This window comes from Salmo trutta, chromosome 2 (assembly GCF_901001165.1).
Source record: "Salmo trutta chromosome 2, fSalTru1.1, whole genome shotgun sequence".
Classification (NCBI taxonomy): domain Eukaryota; kingdom Metazoa; phylum Chordata; class Actinopteri; order Salmoniformes; family Salmonidae; genus Salmo; species Salmo trutta.
Genome location: NC_042958.1, coordinates 33,326,944 through 33,339,697, shown reverse-complemented (window position 1 = coordinate 33,339,697; position 12,754 = coordinate 33,326,944). Strand labels below are relative to the sequence as shown.

The 12,754-nt window shown below is 44.0% G+C and overlaps 1 protein-coding gene across 2 annotated transcripts in view; it reads left to right on the top strand.

Moving 5' to 3' along the window:
* Positions 1-11,804, top strand: part of LOC115154239 (ubiquitin-protein ligase E3C) — a 40,567-nt gene extending 28,763 nt beyond the window's left edge. For both annotated transcript variants that reach the window (XM_029700264.1, XM_029700273.1), the window contains exons 20-24: positions 3,904-4,116; positions 5,931-6,119; positions 6,304-6,370; positions 8,640-8,770; positions 10,739-11,804. In XM_029700264.1, coding sequence (XP_029556124.1) covers positions 3,904-4,116; positions 5,931-6,119; positions 6,304-6,370; positions 8,640-8,770; positions 10,739-10,909 — 771 coding nt within the window. In that variant the 3' untranslated portion in view covers positions 10,910-11,804. The remainder of the gene's footprint in view (positions 1-3,903; positions 4,117-5,930; positions 6,120-6,303; positions 6,371-8,639; positions 8,771-10,738) is intronic.
* Positions 11,805-12,754: the final 950 nt, after the last annotated feature.

The following is a 12,754-nucleotide window of genomic DNA, read 5'->3' as shown; positions in this document are numbered from 1 at the left end:
TTGATGGTGAAACTGCAATGTGAAGCAATTCAGTCATTCTTGAAAGTCAAGACAATCCTTGTCTTGCAAAAGCATTTTTTTATTGTTGAATAAATGGATATTGCAAGCAGTGTGCATTTAGAATTAAATGTTGAGTGGAGCTTATAGTTACGTGAAAACATCACGTGCCTCGCGTACCTTCAACATTTTTCTGCAATAATAATCTATTTCAAAAACGCATTTTCCATAATTTGTCGCAATAAAGTTGAATAAAAGAAAAATCCACTCCGTCGAACGGATACACATTTATTTGATCTTTGGAAAATGTCTCCTGCATCTGCCGTTTCCATTACAAATGTTCGCGACATTGCTTTTGTGGAATAAACCTGGGTCAATGGGAACCTGCCTAATGTCACAGACAATGGAAGAATGAGATGCTAAAGTGCTTGCAGCAGGAACTCACCAATTTAGAAATTAGGGAAGACTCACCCAAGGATGTAGTTATTATCACCAGCTATCTTCAAGCATTAACGGAAACAACCATCACCTCCAATGTTGTAATTAGATGGTAAACCAACCAATGTGTGTAAGTAGATGGTAGGGAAACCAACCAATGTGTGATGAAGTCACACTGTGCCCCAGACACCAGCAGATCATCTGGGTTTGATCAGAGATCATTACCAATGAGGCAGCTCTAACATTGAATAACAGGTACAGGGACAAGGCTGATTCATTATTACATCTAATGGTTGTTAGTATTTCAACTTGACTTCATATCTAACAAAGGTGTTTGTTGTCCTTGATAATTATTATTTTTTGATCAAGTGATGTCCAAGAACGTGACCAGTTTGAATGGAATAAGCTATAGAGCTTGAACCCGAGCTTGGTTTATTAACCCTACAGCATGTGCAATCTGTTGATGGCTTTGTTTTCCCTTCCCCCTTTTCCCCTCCCTGATGGCACAATTTATTAGAGCCTAATGTTTTTAAATGTTCTTTAATGCATGTGCTGGCTGATTGTTTATCGAGATGCTGTGAGAGAGAGTGTGTGTGTGAGTCGGAAGAGGGGCCACTCATTCTCAACGGGAGAAGAATGACCTCATGACAACCGGCCCCCTCTCAATAAGACCTTCCATTAGCCGGTGATTCCGTCCTCATTGTTTGTGGAGCGATTGCATTTGGCCGGGCGCTAAATCAGCGCCAGCCCCCCGCCGTCAGGGACATAAATAAGCAGTCAAAGCATGTGGTAATAGCATTTTGATCTGAAAGTCCTCTCCTGCTCGCTCTCTCTCTCTCCAAGATGGTCCCGTCCACTCATCAGATCACCATAACTCCTCCTGGGTTTGGCCCTAAATAGCACCCTATTCCCTTTTATAGTGCACTACTTTTGACCAGTCGTATGGGCCCTGGTCAAAATTAGTGCACTATAATAGGGTTTAGGGTGCCATTTGGGACTAGACCTGGTCTCTCTGTATTCGTCCCACTATGAAATGGCCAGTCAGCTGCTAGCAGCATGCTCTGCTCCCCCCTCCCCTCTCACTACAGCTAATGGCTCAGGCAATAAAGGTGGGGGGAAATTATTTTGAATTTGGCTTTCAATTAACCCTACCTAAAGTTCCCTCTTTCTCCATAAATACGAGCTTGTGAGTGCTCGTTTGAGTGGTGTATTGATATTTGTTTAGTGCTGTTATTGGCGATGAACCGGGAGGAAAGATGGAACTGTTATAGATTAGGATTGCATCACTGCTGCGCTGAGATGTGTGGTACACACGCCAAGGCCTATGGGACACAGGAGATTAATATAGTTAATGAATGGCCTCCCGGCCTGCCATTGTTGTGGAGGTAATGTATTATTGTCAGGAGTGGGCCTGTTTGGGGTACTCACTGAAATGGGATTGGACATCACAATATGGGCTATCGCTCTTCCTAACTTGTCCTCCCAACTGACATGTATGAAGGTTGACTCCACAAACAGAAACCACATAACATTACAGACCACATGAGTATATAATTCCATTGAGAATGAAAGCATATTGAATTCTCATAGCCTTCAGTATTGTATCTCTCTAGCATCTGCAGTCCAAGGCAAGGTTGCTGGTCTCTCACTGTTCTCTCTGGCATCTAAAAGCAACCGTGCAATATCCACTAAAAAAGGGCAAATCACCTCAAGTTAACGTCAAACCAAATAATTTAGTTGATTTTAGTTGATTTGGTCATGGGGGAAAAAAATATTCTTGTTGCTAAAGTTTGACTAATGTGTGTGGCTTACAGTTCCTCGTGGCCCATAGACTGATTTCAGAGTGAGGAACCATCCAAGTTGTAAAATACTGAACTTCCCCTTTAAGATGCTGTGCCGGCTGGTTGCTGTTTTCAGAGCCCCTCTTCTTCCAGACTCTTTTGTTGGGCTATTAAAGAGTTGCTAGTCTCACAGCTCCACATCACTGTCCAGCCAGGCTCCCAGTAACCTTCAGTAGGACGTGTGGATCAGACTGCCCCCCTCCTCTCCATGCCTCACCCATTACTTCCCCCATCCATCCACCTGGAACACCCACCCTGCCCCTTCATGATAGTGCACTGCACCCAAAAGCCCTGTATTGTTAGCCCTGACCTGCCCTCCAAACTCTCTCAGGGTGGCTGAAGTTTTGTGTGTTTGTTTGCACCCCTCCCTCACCCTCCTCTGTCCTCCCTAGTGCCTTTCCTCATTGATCTACCCGGTCGGACTAAAAGTTCCCCTTCAGAGGTGTCCAGGTTGCACCCCTGATTGATAGTGATGCGTTTGAAAGGCATTATATTTTGATTGATTCTTAATGTTGTAAATTAAGGGATTTATTTGGCAGCTAACAGAAGGCAACCTGCAATGTTGTCGGGCGTTTATTCTCCCTGATGGCGCCGCGATCTGTTTTAATTGCGTTGCCACTGCACTCACTTATATTAAAAGGGGACGGTCCATAATTAATCAGTTTTATCCCGAGTCATTTTGGCACAATTTCTGGCAATAAACACCCATAAATAAAGCGACCCAAAAAAAAATATATATATATATATTCCACAGGTTTTTACTCTTCCCCCATACAGGTCTACTTATTGCCACCTCTTCCCGGCACTGTGTTGTTATTGATAGGTTTCAAGTGGGCACGTGGCGCATATGGTCAGGGAATTCGTAGAGACTCCCTGAGTGGATTCATTTGCATAAAAAATAGACTGTCTGAAGTTGCTCAATTAACCTGTGTTTAGAAAATAGCCAGGGATTTATGCCTGCCTATGTGTTTTAAGATGCATGCATTATGGAAATGGTGTAGATTTATAATCCATTTAGCTGATGTGGTCAGGATTTTTTTAGTGCAATCATTTATAAGGACCTGTATATTTAATGCTTGGAACAGGCTCTTTTTTAGGACAATTCCAGTACATTAGCTCCCCGTTTTATGAGTCACCTGCTTGGCCATGGTTCTTAATGGCAGCCTAGGTCAAGGATAGAATTGACATTTATAAAGTTTGAGGCGGGCAGATTTGAAAGCCTGTATGTTTTAGACAGATTATGTTCTTGTGCTGCGCTCTTGCGCCGATGTGAACTGCGTTGTCGCTTTCACATCCGGTGTTGCGGTCTCTCTTTTACTAATGCGTTGCTTAATGGTTTTTAATTGAAAACAGCAAAGATGGCTCATCTTTATCCATTGTTGTTATTGATTCTTCTCTTCACCGTTCTGTCACTGGTTATGTTAAGTCTGATTTGTATGACTTTATCATGACCTCATTTTTATCATAAGAAATCATTTATGCCATTTAGCAGACGCTTTTATCCAAAGTGACTTACAATCATCCGCACACCCATGATCCTGGTGTTGGAAGCAACATGCTCTCTACCAACTGAGCCACACAGGATCACATCATGTTATCATAACCTTTGTTTCCTGTCTCCCTATAGGCCCTGTATGAGAACATGCTGGTGGAGCTGCCATTTGCCAGTTTCTTCCTGTCCAAGCTGCTGGGAACCAGTGCAGATGTGGACATCCACCACCTAGCCTCGCTGGACCCTGAGATGTACCGCAACCTGCTCTTCCTCAAGAGCTACGAGGACGATGTGGAGGATCTGGGACTCAACTTCACCATCGTCAACAACGACCTGGGAGAGGCACAGGTGTGTGAGTGTGCGGTTGTGTGTTTTGGGTGGGTGTGTGGGTATCCGTGTGTGTTTTGTGTGGGGGGTGAATAATTCACACACTACTACTCTCAGTATTATTCTCTCTCTCTATCATCTTTGATTGCCAGTGCCTCTTCCTCATTTGTGCCTGTTGGCCTTGTCATCCTGTGGCCTTGTCATTCTGCCCTTCTCTCTATTCCTTTTGTCCTGTTCTCTCCTTGTCGGTCTCTAGCTGCCACCCTCCCTGCTCTCTCACTCTCTCTATACGCTCTCCCTGTGAGGTGTTAATAATTCATTTCCCTCACATTGTATTTGGTGCTGAGAGAGATAAAGCACGTTGCCCGCTCTCGCCCTGACTGCTGCTGTGCAGCGGGGAATAGAAGGCTCTATGTTGACCGTTCCACCAAACGGGTCTTCAAGCAATTATCTCGGAACACGCCTGAGAGGCGTGACTTTTGCCACTTTAGCACGTCCACCAAGTCTGAGCCTGGCTGATTTGACAGAGAGGGCCTATTCAGTGCCCTCTGGTCCCCCTCACCAGTCTCCCCGGGCTGGGTTAAGCACTCTACCCACTCCGCCTGTTTGCTCAGGGCCTTAGCTTTTCTTATTAGCTCCTCTTTAAACAGGCTTGAACAGTGTCGTTAGAATGTAGCCCACGTTTGCAAATAGGGCATTGCAAATACAATACCGAAAACAATTTGCAGGAGATTAGGCACACACTCAGAGGCAGACTGGCATATATATGCCCTCGAGAGATAGTCAAAGCAAGCAAACAAGATAAAGACAGTCATTCGCATGCAATAAAGTGTGGAGTCAATATGACCTGGAATCGCATAATGTTACGGATTCAGAATGACTTGTTTGTTGAAAGCATTGTCGATTCGATCATTTTCTGTATTTCCTTTTGACTGAAATGTTGTTAAATTAAAGGTAATATAGATACCTTCTACAGAAGGGGTTTATTCCTGGGAAGTACCTTACAATGGTGTACAATAAGAGCAAGCTGCCTATAGCTGACTATTAACCCTTTTGTGGTACTTAATTTTCTCTTTAACCCACTTTGTAGTGCAAACATTTTGCCGGGGGACATGCCCCCTCACCCCCTTAGCTGTCAAGTATCCACATTATTGAAAATAGTTAAGATTTTTGGGAACACAATGATTTTAAAAGTATCATAAGCTCCTAAATTATCTCGATTATTTCACTGTGATTATTTGGTATGTGTCCTAACTCCTCCAAAATCATTAAATCAACATACAAACTACTCCAGGAATGGGGAGAGATCAGGATTTGTGACCCAAAGCTCAACACACTATAGCTGATGAAACGGGTTGGTGGAAGAATCTTGTGCCAAACTTTTAAGGGACTAGCAGCTGTTCATGGACCATACCAAAGTCAGGAACAGAGAACTGGTCCTTATCCCTAGCACACTGTCCCATCTTAGGCCTGCCAAACCAACCACTGGGTCCCTTAGCCTGATCAGCGATTTCTCCCCTTGCTCCACTGGTACCCTCAAACAAGCTGTTTGGGCCTAAACACTTTAAAGCGCTAGTCTTGTGTTCAGCATTGTTGAGAGTATTCTTCCAATGACACAATAATATTACATGCTCCACTACCAAATTTCTACTTTGCATTTTGCGTGACACTTGATTGACAATTTACCTGTGAACACACGCCTTGAATCTCTGTGTTTTCAAATTGAGAAAGGTATACCCTGTGTTCATGGCGACCTGTTCCCTCTCTCTCTCCTGGTTGCCTTCTACGTGGCTATGTGATAAATGCCTGTATGTCTGACGGGTTCTTTCTTCCAGGTGGTTGAGCTGAAGCCGGGAGGGAAGGACATCCCTGTGTCCACGGCCAACAGGATAGCATACATCCATTTAGTGGCTGATTACCGACTCAACAAACAGATCAGGCCCCACTGCCTGGCCTTCAGACAGGGCCTGGCCAACGTGGTAAACCTGGAGTGGCTGCGCATGTTTGACCAGCAGGAGATCCAGGTAACTTGGATTTTCACTAGGCTCGCAAAATTACGGCAACTTTCCCAAAATTCCCAGGATTATGGAAATTCTCAGAATTTTGGGGAAATTGCCTGAATTTTGCAACTCTATTCACATTACTTACAAACATGCACACATAAAGATACATTTCTAATTATTCTTCATCTTTGCTTTCCCACTACAGGTTTTGATATCTGGAGCTCATGTACCCATTTGCCTTGACGACCTGAAGACGTTTACAAACTACTCAGGTATGATCACATTATCTATGGTTTATAAAACTTTCTTGAAAGAAACCAAACTACTTAGGCTCAGTCATAATGGTGAAAATGATATCGAAGTGATACTCAGTTACTAGTAGTAGGAGTAACTGCTTTTGTCATTTAATGTATTGACCACCCCTCATCACTGTCAAACGCTCCCTAAAACACTTCAGCGAGCAGGCCTTTCTAATCGACCTGGCCCGGGTATCCTGGAAGGATATTGACCTCTTTCCGTCAGTAGAGGATGCCTGGTTATTCTTTAAAAGTGCTTTCCTCACCATCTTAAATAAGCATGCCCCATTCAAAAAATGTAGAACCAGGAACAGATATAGCCCTTGGTTCACCCCAGACCTGACTGCCCTTGACCAGCACAAAAACATCCTGTGGTGTACTGCGTTAGCATCGAAAAGCCCCCGCGATATGCAACTTTTCAGGGAAGTTAGGAACCAATATACACAGGCAGTTAGGAAAGCAAAGGCTAGCTTTTTCAAACAGAAATTTGCATCCTGTAGCACAAACTCCAAAAAGTTTTGGGACACGAAGAATTAGTCCATGGAGAATTAGAGCACCTCCTCCCAGCTGCCCACTGCACTGAGGCTAGGAAACACTGTCACCACCGATAAATACACGATAATTGAGAATTTAAATAAGCATTTCTCTACGGCTGGCCATGCTTTCCACCTGGCTACCCTACCCCGGTCAACAGTCTTGCAGCCCCCACAGCAACTTGCCCAAGCCTCCCCCATTTCTCCTTCAGCCAAATCCAGACAGCTGATGTTCTGAAAGAGCTGCAAAGTCTATACCCCTACAAATCAGCCGTGCTAGACAATCTGGACCCTCTCTTTCTAAAATGATCCGCCGAAATTGTTGCAACCCCTATTACTAGCCTGTTCAACCTCTTTCGTATCGTCTGAGATCCCCAAAGATTGGAAAGCTGCCGCGGTCATAAAAAGGCAGGGTAGGATAGATATAGGTCTGTAGCAGTTTGGGTCTAGTCTACTCTGGATAGTTCTGACTTAGAATATGTGGACAACTACAAATACCTAGCTGTCAGGTTAGACTGTAAACTCTCCTTCCAGACTCACATTAAGCATCTCCAATCTAAAATTAAATCTAGAATCGGCCTCCTATTTCGCAACAAAGCCTCCTTCACTCATGCTGCCAAACATACCCTCGTAAAACTGACTATCCTGCCGATCCTTGACTTTGTTGATGTCATTTACAAAATAGCCTCCAACACTCTACTCAGAAAAGTGGATGCAGTCTATCACAGTGCCATCCATTTTGTCACCAAAGCCCCATATACCACCCACCACTGAGACCTGTATGCTCTCGTTGGCTGGCCCTCGCTTCATACTTGTCGCCAAACTCACTGGCTCCAGGTCATCTATAAGTCTTTGCTAGGTAAAGCCCCGCCTTTTCTCAGCTCACTGGTCACCATAGCAGCACCCACCTGTAGCACGCACTCCAGCAGGTATATTTCACCGGTCACCACCAAAGCCAATTCCTCCTTTGGCTGCCTTTCCTTCCAGTTCTCTGCTGCCAATGACTGGAATGAACTGCACAAATCTCTGAAGCTGGAGACTCATATCTCCCTGACTAGCTTTAAGCACCAGCTGTCAGAGCAGCTCACAGATCACTGCACCTGTACATAGCCCATCTGTAAACAGCCCATCCAACTACCTCATCCCCATACTGTTATTTTATTTATTTTTCTCCTTTGCACCCCAGTATCTCTACTTGCACATTCATCTTCTGCACATCTATCACTCCAGTGTTTTTAATTGCTATATTGTAATTGTTTTGCCACTATGGCCTATTTATTGCCTTACCTCTCCCTTATCCTACCTCATTTGCACACACTGTATAGACTTTCTATTGTATTATTGACTGTATGTTTGTTTATTCCATTTGTAACTCTGTGTTGTTGTTTGTGTCACACTGCTTTGCTTTATCTTGGCCAGGTCGCAGTTGTTAATGAGAACTTGTTCTCAACTAGCCTACCTGGTTAAATAAAGGTGAAATACAAATAAAACAGGAGGATTTCCATAGAGCTAACTGTCAAGCTTGCCTGTCAACTTCATGGGCCAGGTGGCCTAGTCATGGGATACGGTTGCTCTCTAAAGAATGTGTGGTTCAATGGCATGTGTGGTGGTCGAGATGGTATGACTGGCATGACAACTACTTCTGTCTGCCAGTGGATTCATTTACAGATGTTTTTTTTATATTGTCCTTTCTCTGTCCCTCTCTTCTCCAGGTGGTTACACTGCCACCCACCCTGCCATTACCATCTTCTGGGAGGTGGTAGAGAGCTTCACCGATGAAGAGAAACGCAAGCTGCTCAAATTTGTCACCAGTTGCTCGCGGCCTCCTCTCCTGGGCTTCAAGGTGAGGGTTGACCAAAAGTTCACTATGTCAGTTTGTTCCTGCGCCCGTTTTATTTTCTACCCTCCGTCTGGTGTTGTTGATTGCAGCCGGTGCTATCAGGAGTTTAACCAAACACTGAGTACCAAATGGCACCCTATTCCCTATCTAATGCACACATTGACCAAAAGTAGTGCACTATATAGGGAGACGTTTGGGACGCTACCCCAGACAAACGCCAGCACAATGGAGTGTTCACTGTTCTAATGGGCATGTAATGAAAATACCTGTCCTGATGACCCCCTTTTGATGAACATTTTCAAATTGGGCTTAGTGACAAGACTCCTAAGGCTCCCTGGTTCATGCTTATCTTATCCTGCACTGTGGTTTACAGCCCTTCTCTGGATTATTAGCACTGTTGGCTCGTGAGTAGTAGTGAAGTTAGTTTCACATTATTAATAATGAATTCCTCTTTCTTTAGTTGGGCACAGGGTATAACCCCAGAATGAATATACTAGTTAATAGCCGACCCCAAAAACTAGCACCAAAACATTGCTGTAACATCATCGAAAACGGTTTGTTTGCAAAATGATTTCAGCCAAGAGCTGAAACCTGTGCTGAAATGGTGGAAGTGCGTTTAGCGGAATTACCATTACCGTGTCATCAGCTGCCGATTCCTCCAATCGAGAGCCGTTTCACTTTCCTAATGACTTGATTTATAGGGACACTAAAACGGTTGGAAATAGAAAAGAGAGCAATGTTGAAATCCATTAGGATTTTTATATACACACCTTACTTAGGATAACCAGCTGTAATTGTCATATGATTGGTTTTACTACTGTTTGTTGCCGTCTTTAGTTAAGAATACTTAAGTACTCCCACAGCGGGAAGAGAGAAAAGGGTACGGGTGGGAACACTCCTAAAAATCTCCCTTGGTGGCTTAGGAAGGAGGGCTGGAGAGCTCTCCCCTGTTTAATGAATTTGACTTTGGGGAGTGTGTGGATGTGATGTCCTTGCCCTTCCCGGTTTCCTCCCCACTCCTGGTTTCCTCCTGATCTCTCTGGGCCCGGAGAGGGGGTGATGATGGTGATTGGTAGGGCGGGGGGCAGGGAGCGGCCCCTGACCCTAACCCTGGGCCCGTGCCAGCCCAGCCTTAATTAGCTGCCGTAAACGTCCCAAAGATTCATTAGCGGAGACATAGCGCTGTCAGGAGAAGCCATTTAAAAAGATGATGGATAGCCTCTTTTTCCAGAACGATAGCTTCCATAATGACACTTTCTCAATAAGCAACGATAGTTTAATACGATAATTGTCCGAAAAATGGCATCGTTACCGCCGAGCCCCCCAGGAACCATTTAACCAGGCTGGTACAGGCGCTGAACCCCACGCCATGCTCCTAATCTTTAAATAGCTATAGAGCGGCTGGACGTTAGAAACAGAAAGGATGATTCCTGTGGATTCTGATGGAAACAGTCAATGGGTGTGCTCCAAATGGCACCTATTCCCTATATAGTGCACTAATTTTGACCAGGGACCATAGGAAAACCCATAGGGCTCTGGTCAAAAGTAGTGTACTATATAGAGAATAGGGTGCCATTTGGGATGCGACCAGTGTCTTGGCCTTGATGATGTGAGTGGAGATGGCCTGGCCTCATCACCAGAAAGCGTCATTTTATAAAGTGCCAGACTGAAAACATGAAATTACCATTTGCTTATCTTGCTCAGCATCCAAGTGTCACACTCGGTCTCCTTCAAACATAACAGCCTATTTTGATTGTATATCCACGCTTTTTTCACGGCTTATCACATTTATATCCTGATGTTGCTTGCAATTAATTATTTTGGCCAGAAAAAAAACTGTTGTATCACTAGTGTTGTGCCAAATGAGTGGTACATCAGTTGTATGAATTTAAATGTATACAGGGCCTCCGTGGCCCTCTGAACCTCTAGTTTGACACAGTTCTCCCTCCCCATCTCCACCCATGTTTCCAGGAACTGTACCCAGCTTTCTGCATCCATAACGGGGGGAATGACCTAGAGCGCCTGCCCACAGCTTCCACCTGCATGAACCTGCTTAAGCTGCCCGAGTTCTGCGACCAGCACCTGATGAGGAACAAGCTTCTGTACGCCATTGAGTCCTCCGCAGGCTTCGAGCTCAGCTGAGGGGGGACATCTGTGTCTTACTCCCTGCAACCACTGATTCAATTGACATGGACGGGCCAGAGAAGACTTCCTGTTGAGAACGAACATGATGAACTGATATCTCTCTTTGACTGTGTGTAGAACAGAAGCGGGGGTGAAGGGATTGTCACCCAAGAGTGGGACGAGGGAAGAATGGAGGGGGGGAAGCGCAGAATCTTTTGGTTTTAAAGTAACTTACATGTGTATTCAAAATCCCCAAAAGAGCAGCAACAATAGAATCTCGAGGCTGTTTTTTTAACACTTTGCGCAAAAGAAACAGACAAGATCTACTGTGAGTGTGTCCATGACCCTTCAGCAGAGTGAATTATGAAATAAACGACAATAACAACCGTGTTCACCAAAGATCGAACAGTGCTGTCTGAGGAGAGAGGAACCGGCAATAAGAGGACAGAAATGGGGTTACACAGGACTGCAGCACTCCTTACACCTCTATCTCAAGGGCTTTGAGAGGGCCAGCTTGTCTGTTAGGGGCCTGTCCCTAATGGCATCCTATGGCCCTGGCCAAAAGTAGTGAACTATAAAGGGACTTGGGTGCCATTTGGGACACGATTTCAACTAGAGGTAATATAAACTCACTTAGTTTTGTGATTACTGTAATGATTATTATTAGTAGTAATTTCATAACATAAAAATGCAAATGCTTTGGGCAGGCTTCTGTGTTGTTTTTCAAGGCAAAGAGACGAGTATTGCTAAGAGATTGGACTATTGATTATGGAATATTTGTGTATATGTATATGTGTTTACACCACTCTTGTACGATTCCTTTAATCAGTATTTGTACAGGTTGCTTTTCTTGTGTTTTGAATGAAGGCCTCGTGTTCTCACGCACACATTAAAGTGAACCATCTATTCTACAGTATGTGCCCTGGCTGCAGTGAGTATCCACCTATGGAGCAACAGCTGTGGATGCATCCCAAATGGCACCCTATTCCCTAATTAGTGACTAAGGTGCCATTTGGGATGGACACTGTCAAGTTGATAAGGCTAGTGAAACCTGACTATCCATGTATCAACAGACTGGAAAACTTCGTCTCTGAATATGATTAAATATGTAGTTTTTTCTTTTTTTTTGCATTTTAGTCTATTTTTGTTGCCAGGTAATTTACAGTGAAGAACCTGGATAAAAACAAGCTGCTTTGTGGGTAATTTACAGAGAAGGACCTGGACATAAAACAAGGTGCTTTGTGGGGAAATCTCCAGCATTTTATTGCCCTCTGACTTACAGTATAATGAAATAAACATCCAATTAAGAAACACAGAGCGGAAACTATTCCAAGATTATGGGCCTTTGTCATAAATCTGCCTGAGTCTTGATGCAGTTTGGTTGTTATTTTTTTTTTTTTTATCCCTCTGGACCATTTCCATCCATCCCTCAAGTGTGTGTCTCAAATGGCACCCTATTACCTATATAGTGCTCTACTTTTGACCTATAGGGCTCTGGTAGTAATGCCATTTGGGATGCAGCCCTGGAATAGCCAACCAAATGCCTCTTCCCGAACTCAAATCCCATGCATCCAACAGGCCAGGGGGAACACAAAGCAGTTTGTGTCTTAAAAAGATGATTTCATCTCAATTACAGAGATATTTATTTAGGGAATTGGCCTATCTGGATAGAGCCAAATTGAAAAGTTTCTTACAAAAGTGTGATAAGAATATGCATAACCATGGTAACAACTGAAAGGAAACAGTTTGGATATCGTGGGGAAATGATTAGCCTAAAGGTGAGTAGGTCTACACAACGGTTCACGTGACAAGAATGAATCCAAACATTACGCACTTGATTTGATTTGCATTTTACATTTACTC